This window comes from Pteropus alecto, unplaced genomic scaffold (assembly GCF_000325575.1).
Source record: "Pteropus alecto unplaced genomic scaffold, ASM32557v1 scaffold88, whole genome shotgun sequence".
In the NCBI taxonomy this organism is placed as follows: domain Eukaryota; kingdom Metazoa; phylum Chordata; class Mammalia; order Chiroptera; family Pteropodidae; genus Pteropus; species Pteropus alecto.
Genome location: NW_006494611.1, coordinates 8,138,017 through 8,145,263, shown reverse-complemented (window position 1 = coordinate 8,145,263; position 7,247 = coordinate 8,138,017). Strand labels below are relative to the sequence as shown.

General features: G+C 54.9%; 2 protein-coding genes across 5 annotated transcripts in view; both read right to left on the bottom strand.

Moving 5' to 3' along the window:
* Positions 1 to 4,565, bottom strand: part of FGF8 (fibroblast growth factor 8) — an 11,044-nt gene extending 6,479 nt beyond the window's left edge. For all 4 annotated transcript variants that reach the window (XM_006925853.2, XM_006925855.2, XM_006925854.2 and 1 more), the window contains exon 1: positions 3,011 to 4,565. In XM_006925853.2, the coding sequence (XP_006925915.2) occupies positions 3,011 to 3,159 (149 nt within the window). In that variant the 5' untranslated portion in view covers positions 3,160 to 4,565. The remainder of the gene's footprint in view (positions 1 to 3,010) is intronic.
* Positions 4,566 to 4,702: 137 nt separating this feature from the next.
* On the bottom strand, positions 4,703 to 6,755 carry NPM3 (nucleophosmin/nucleoplasmin 3). The gene is made up of 6 exons (XM_006925851.3): positions 6,597 to 6,755; positions 6,200 to 6,285; positions 5,828 to 5,947; positions 5,623 to 5,716; positions 5,130 to 5,254; positions 4,703 to 5,031 (listed from the first exon to the last, which is right to left on the bottom strand). Exons 1-5 carry the CDS (start codon positions 6,712 to 6,714, stop codon positions 5,139 to 5,141), a joined length of 534 nt encoding a protein of 177 aa, XP_006925913.1. The 5' UTR covers positions 6,715 to 6,755; the 3' UTR covers positions 4,703 to 5,031; positions 5,130 to 5,138.
* Between the last annotated feature and the right edge of the window lie 492 nt (positions 6,756 to 7,247).

The window sequence follows — 7,247 nt, the reverse complement described above, 5'->3', positions numbered from 1 at the left end:
CCAGGGTGGGCGCCTCCCCCATCCCCAGCCTGTCCCCGCGCGCGCTCTTGGGGTCTGGACATGCGGGGATAAGGGGCGCCTCGGGCCGCCCGCTCCATGGGGTCGGGTCCTGAGACCCTCCGCAGGGCTTCTTGAACCGCCGGTGCGCGGGAGTCGGAAGGTGCCGGGGCTCCACCGTGGGGCACGCCTCAGGCTATCCAGCGGGTCTTTGAGCCACCTACTGTGCGCTCCCGCTGGATCTGCCCGCGGAAAGTGGCAGCTGACACTGAACTGAAGGGCTGCGCTCGGCTCTCCCTCAGTGAGTGCGTGTGCGAAGTGACCTGACTCCCCGTCTTTCTGCTGAGTACCCCGCCTTGCCGGTTTCTCCTGTCTCGCTCGGTCTCCAAAAAGGCCCTGAGATGGAGAAATGTCTCCTTCTCCCCCTCCCGCCCCTACTATCACCATCGCCCTCGCCCCTGCCCCGCCCTCCCCGCAACCCACAGACACACTGGCCTGAAGCTTAGAAGGAACCACGACCCACCTATGCGAGAGAGCCCGGAGGTCCCTGGCAAGAAGCCCCTGTCCCTGCTGCTCCTCAAAGCAACAGGCAGAAGGAGTGAAAATAACTACTCTAGGGAAAAGACTTCAATTCAGGCTGCCAGTCTTTTCTTCTCAGAGTTCCATTATTTGTGCACTTAACAGGTATTTACACACCTACTGTGTACTAGACAGGGACCGATGCTTTGTGTCAACTTGGATTGGGGGCAGTGCGGAAGGAGGAGGTAGGGACTTGTCTAAGTCTTTCCCAGCCCCTCATTGCTTCTCCCCAGGGCTTCTAGAAACCCTGAGCTTTGGTGCTTCTTTGGGAGCAGCCGAGATGGGCCTTGGGATAGGTACTTCCGAGAAGCAGGTGGAGCCACTGATGTCAGGTCCAGCTGCCACCTTCACCCAAGACCTCCCCTGCCCCAGTCTTCTCCCACTCATGTCCTTGGGGGTTAGGCTGGAGGGGTTGGCCAAAGGCAGTAGGCAGGCCCTTGTCCAGCAGCAAGACAAGTTATGCCTACCTCTCCTTTTTCTGTGCCCTATCTTTCCCCATTTCCAGCCATAATGCTAACACTGACCAATGTACAAATGGGAAAGCAGAATCAGAGAGCTTGTCCCGAGATCCCATCCTTCCTCAGAGGAGTATATTTCCTGAGCCCCCCTATTACCCCCTTCAAGAGGCTATTGTTCATGGCATAGAGCTGGGCAGGATTGTTCCGCAGTTAGTATTTGATGAGTGAGTTATGGAGTTACTGGCTGAGCATTTAGACCTCAGCCCAAGTGTGGCTTCCCCAGGGAGACTTGCCTTCATCCCCTTGCCCCAATAGATAATAATAATAAGCCCCACCATTTATCGAGCATTTGTATTTGCTAAAAGCTGGGCTTGTAGTGTCTTCTCTCAGCCCCACTGGGAAGTGGGTCTATTAGACAGAGTAACAGGTGAGGTGGGCTTCAGTGCCCACAGCCTAGCCCTTTATTGTGCTCTTCTCTCTTAGAGGCCTACGGATCACCTGTTGAGTGACTGACTACCTCCCCAGCTGCACTGCTTGAAGCAGGCAGGATTCTCACCATCTTAACCTCGTGCCTGCACTTAGTAGACCCTTGAAAAAGTTTATTTGTGTGCATTAATGAATAAATGAGTGGAAAGATGAAGAGCAGAGGATGGAAAGGGCCTTCTCCCCACCAGGGACCCAGCCCTCTGAAAATACTCTAATGAGAACAGCAGGGAGCAGGACCAAAGCAAGGGTCAAGACATCCAGTCCACCCTTAGTATGCATAGTCCTGGAGTCACAACCAAAGGGCACCTGTCTTTCTCTGGAGTGGGGTAGAAGCCAAAGCATCTGGCTCAGATGAGAGTCCAACCCATTCTGGAGTCCCCAGAGGGTTCTGAAGTCCCTGGGCTGAACCTCAGTAATCTTAATCCACCGTCCTCTCTCTTCCCCAGAGAAGATGGCCATCCTGGGGCATAAAAGCATGGAGGCCAGGGTTTCAGTCCTACACTTTAACCTTTTCCAATGGTTTCTACAGGACCAGAATTCCTATACATTTGGAGAATTTTCTCTGAACTGAATTTTTGTCAGGTTGGTGAAATTCGTCTCCCAAAAAGTCCTGTCTTTAGAGAGGGGCTGATGGGGACCCACCAGCATCAGGACCAGAGTACTGACTAGGCAAGCCCTGTGAGTGACAGATGCAAATATTCCTTAGGAGCCCCCACAGGCCAGTCTCTCCCTCTCTAGCTCGTTGGCTGGCCTCCCGACCAGCTCGCTCCTTCCTTTATCTTATCAAAGCCCGTAATTACAATTGCTATTTTGTTTCCTCGAATCTGCAATCAGAGCTCCCTGGCCCTGATGAGCGAGCGCCTGTCAACCTGATCGCTGAGTGACAGCGCGGCCACCTTTCCCGGCCGCCCCCACACTCTACAAACACACACACACACACACACACACACACACACACACACACACACACCCCTTCACCTCCTGCAAACACAAACACACACTTCTCACCAACATAAACAGCCTCTCCGTAAACACGCCCTCACGGGGACCCAAACACACATCTTCAGCTTCTTTGCAAACGCATCCCTCACCCTCGGGCCCACACCAGCCGGCACCGGCCGCGGGTACTGCAGCTTGTTCCACTGCTTGCCTCCTGCGCCCGGCGTTCAAAGCGCCGCGGACTCTCCGCGGATCGTTCAAATGCAAATCGTCGAGATTGTGTTAAGCACTTTGGGAACCCGTTCGAGGTCGTCTCCCTTCACCCCTCAAATACAGGCCTGCCCTTCCTTCAGCAGTCTGCAGACCCTGGCGTATGTCTTCATCCTTTAGCGCTCTTACTGTGTGCCAAGGGGCAGAAAGGGGGATCGAGGAGAGACGGGGGACCAGAGGGGAAAAAAACAATTCCCAGCTCTGTCCCCGGGGCGACTGGTCGGGTCAGAAAACTCCTGGGCGAAGGGGCAGATGTGGACTGGGACTCCACTGCGGGCAGCAGCGCGCTCTGCGCGGGCCCGGGCTGCGGGGAGACCACCAAGACCACAGTCAAGGCACACAGTGAGCCGTCGGCGGCAGCGCGATGGGTAGATATTGAGGCGGGGCCACGCGCAGAGGATACTGAGTCTGCTTCCCCCGAGGTGACCATTCCGTGCACCCAGTGGGTCTCGCTCGCCTCCAACCACGCACGTGCCGACTTTGGAGGCTATAGGCGAGAGGAAGGAAAGCACTCTCCCTTTCAGTGAATGATGACTGAATGAACGAATGAAGTCGGCCTCAGTAACTTACTCCCTCACCTTCCACCTAAACTTCGGCGGCCCAGACCACTCGCTGGGCACGTGGGCTCCTGCAAGATTAGAGCCCCTAGAGAGGCGGCGTGGGGTAGGTAGCTGCACAGCCAGAGGCCGTTTCAACCTCGCCCACCAGAGGGCGCCAGCCCCCCTTCCCCCTCCTTCCAGACCGCTTGACGCGGAAAGGTGAATGGTCTCAAGCCTGGCTGCCCCTACACCTTGTTGGTTCCCAGTGGAAGCATTTCGGGAAAGTCCTTCTGGAGAGGACAAAGAGGACTGCTACCCTAATCATTGCAACACAGAAAGATCATCTTCCTTTATCCTCACATTAAGGAAAAAGGGAGATTAAAAACTGGACTTTTGCTCCTGACCACAGGGAGGGATGAACCTCCTCTAGGGATGTGTTAAAGAGGGAGTGCTTTATCGTGTTGTGGGGATACTCTCCAAAGTTTACATCCCCTCCCCCAATACCAGCCCCTTCAGGTTACCTAGGGACCCTCCCACTTGCCCACTTGCCCAGCAGCCTGTGTGGGAGGGAGTGGGCCTGACCCCACTAGGCACTGTTCTCTGTCCATCCTCAGCATGTCTGGCCCCAGGCTGTCTCAGGAGGTAACCTTTTGTTTGCTTGTTTGTGGGGCATTGAGGACCCCCCCCACCGGCCCCGCCATCAACACAGCTGCTGAACTGCTGACCCCAGAGTTGGTCACATACACACTCATGCTCACACCAGGTACATCCTTTTCTCCTCCTGGCATAGTAGAGGCCAAGCCCCCAAACCACCTGATTCCAGGCACCAGAGACTCTCCACCCCCAAGACCAGGAATTCTGCTGGGGATAGGAATCCCCTAACCCAGGAGGCTGAATCCCAGGGGCCCCTCTCTGCCCCCATATGCCAGGCCACCCAGATTCTGGTTTCCCTGTCACCCAATATGGCCAGTCCTCTCCATCTGGCCCCTGGAATCAGGTTTCTAAGGGCCCAGACCAGCTCAGAGACAGCCTGCAAGACTGGAAGGAGGAGCAAAGACTGGCTTCCGCCCTACCCTGAGCCCACTCATGGGGCTAGAGATGCACATTCCTCGGGCTGCTTAAGCCCCCTTATCTGCCCCCCTGCCCATCAGCCTGAGTGCTGACAGAGGCCCAGACCCCTTGTTTGGATGCTGATAACCTCCTGGTATGGCCCTCCCCCACCTGAAGGGGCTGGGAATGGGCTTGGTGTTGGGAGGTCCTCCTCTAGCAAGGCAGATCAGGCCTAGGCCTGGCCTGGCCCCAGAGTCCTGGGGATACTGGGATCCCACATTTCCTCACCCTCCCCTAGGCCCCAGGCGACCCTCAGTGCAGTCACAGTGCCACCTGGTGGTCTCTAGGGGAATGCCACCCCCGTAGAAAAAGAAACCACACAAATAAGCTGCAAAAAAGCTACTTTATTTCAACACTTATCCAAAAATGTAAAAAGAATTTAAAAATGTGTAGTCCTGAGCTTCATATGCTGATCATAGGGGGAGAGAGGGTCAGAAGTTCAGAGTTCCTCCTACTCCCAGAAAAAATGGAAGCCCCAGGCATGGTATAGGATTAGAATACCAGGACCCTATGGAGAATGGGACCCCCTCTCTCCTAGCACCAGCCCAAGACTCTCCACCCCACCCCTCCTCTTCAGTGGAGAAGACGTTTAAAACTCTTGGCACTTGTACAGCAACGTGGTGCACAGCATGTGTGGCAGGGTGATAGCTAACCTGAGGAAAGTTTAAAAAAAAAAAAAGGGTCAGCATCAGGCCCACACCTGCTCCTCCAGGCCTCCCAGATCCTGTGGGCACCCCAACCTCCCACTCACCAAGGAGAGTTAAGGCCTGGCCCCCTGCTTCTTGGCAGGCAGGATGGGGCACAACTCAGCTTCCTCCTCCTCACTCCCCTCTTCTTCACTCTCTTCCTCCTCAGAAACATCATTGCTTACAGTAACTGGTGTACACACAAGTAGTAAAGGGAAAAGTTAGAGCCAGATCTTCTTTATATCACATGTCATTTATTTGTGCACTGTGGTGCTAGGCTTACAGGGACCCTGACCTCCCAGAGCTTATGGCCTAGGTGGGAAGTGCCTCAGATACTAAACTGGTTGACAAAGAGCCAAAAGAGTCTACATCACTGGAGCTAGAGAAGCTGGGACAGGTTCCATGAAGGATAGGCTTGAGTAGGACAGAAAGTAGAGGGCAAATCATGCAACACCTGTATGGGAGCTACCGTGAGAGCTAAGGCTGGGATTGCCCAAGAGTGTGGAATAGGAGGAAACCTGATGAGGGTCCACTGGAGGCAAAGGAGAGAACTCTTACCAATCTGGTGCCGCCCAGTGATCCGCACAGGGCCAGAACCTGACTTCAGGCGGAAGGTTACAGGTGGTTGGAGCTGGAAGTCATCCAAACTGAGCTGGGAGGAAGACAAAGGTGAAGGCTTGGCCCACTCCATCTTGTGATGAGCCCTTAAGTCTTCCATTCCTTACTGCTCCACCCTCCTCCAAGGTAAGGCCAAGGAACTCACCATGGGTTGGCAGGACAACTTGAGGTTGGCCACAGGGACTGCAATCTCCTGGTGGTGATGGTTCCGAGCCACAACTTCTACCACGTTACACTCATCTTTAGCCCCCTCTGTGAGGCAGAGCTGGGAAGGGTACACAGGGCCTCAGGATCTCTCCAAGCAAAGGTTAACATCATAGTGGACGCATTTACCCTAGAACTTGCCCAGCTCAGGAGTCCCTGGATCACCTAGCCAAGGGAGCCGCCCATGAGGGGGCTTGGGCAGAAGAGAAGAGGTGGTTCACAATAAAGGGGGGGAGGGGAGGACAGGTAGAGGCTCATCATATGGCTGCTTAAGTCCAGCTATTCACCACCCCCCACCTTCAAGGCCCCTCACCATGGTCAAAGCCAACACGTGCTCTGCATCATCCTCTTCCTCTACCTTGAAGGTGAAAGAGCGAGTGTGGCCAGAGAGCTCACAGCCTGGAAGAGAGAACAGTGTGAATGCACCTGAGTGTGAGTGTATGAGTGTTTAGATGAGGGGGTCACTAAAGTTCCACCACGTGTAGCCATAGACTGACCGCCATCTACATGCCCACTCCTCCAGAACACCTGGGACGCTGAGCCCTGGGCCCCGCTCCGCACGAGGCAGAGATCTTGTTCTGCTTTCTAGTCCAGTTGCTGTGTGCGATCCCCCTGTACCCTCACCCACATAGTGCACCCATCTGCATTCCTGTTGCTCAGCCAGTCTCTTACTACTCCAGGACCACCCTCATCCCCTCCTTTCTTAATACCGAAGAAGAAACTGTCCATAGTAACCGGAGCCGGGGCCCGCAGCCCCCCAACGCCCCCAGCCCGGGTTCGGCTCTCCCGGCTCAAGAACGCCAAGGCGGCGGTGGCTCCGGCGGCCATGCTGCAAGGACCGCTTCGGAACTCCGCCTCCGACACGTACAAAGCCCGGGACTCCGGCCTGTTCTGGCTCCGCCTATTAAAGGAGCCGGTCCGTCGCCACAGAGTGAGAAGACTGAGCCTCTGGGCGGGTCCAGGGCTTCCTCTAGCCTAGCCCAGGAGCACGCAGGTCTGAGACCTGTGTGTGAGACCGCAAATAGGAAGTAACATTAGAAAAGCTTGGACTTGAAATTCATCTTCTCGTCCTTGTTCATTAAAATGACCCGTGGCTCTCTCAGGGTGGCTCCTACCTAGTTTTAGTACCTTTCACCCTCTAGTGTCTCCCATCCTCCCAATCCAAGGAAAGCTTTCGAGAAGAGACTAGATAAAAAATGGAAACCTTTCCAAATCCCCCAACAAAGGTGAGTTTCAGGGTAGCAACCTTTTTTTCCCTAATTAAGGCAAGAAAGCCTGAAGGCTTTCAGCTACAGCTATCTTGTACCCAAACCATCCTCTCCTAGATATGCTTCCTGCTTTAACGACCCTGCTACTATCCA

Excerpts from the sequence above, each read along its gene's own strand:
- NPM3 (XM_006925851.3), bottom strand. The coding sequence starts at position 6,714 with ATGGCCGCCGGAGCCACCGCCGCCTTGGCGTTCTTGAGCCGGGAGAGC. Across the intron at positions 6,286-6,596 it reads TATGGACAGTTTCTTCTTCG|GCTGTGAGCTCTCTGGCCAC; the intron begins GTATTAAGAAAG and ends TCTCTCTTCCAG. Across the intron at positions 5,948-6,199 it reads ACGTGTTGGCTTTGACCATG|CTCTGCCTCACAGAGGGGGC; the intron begins GTGAGGGGCCTT and ends TACCCTTCCCAG.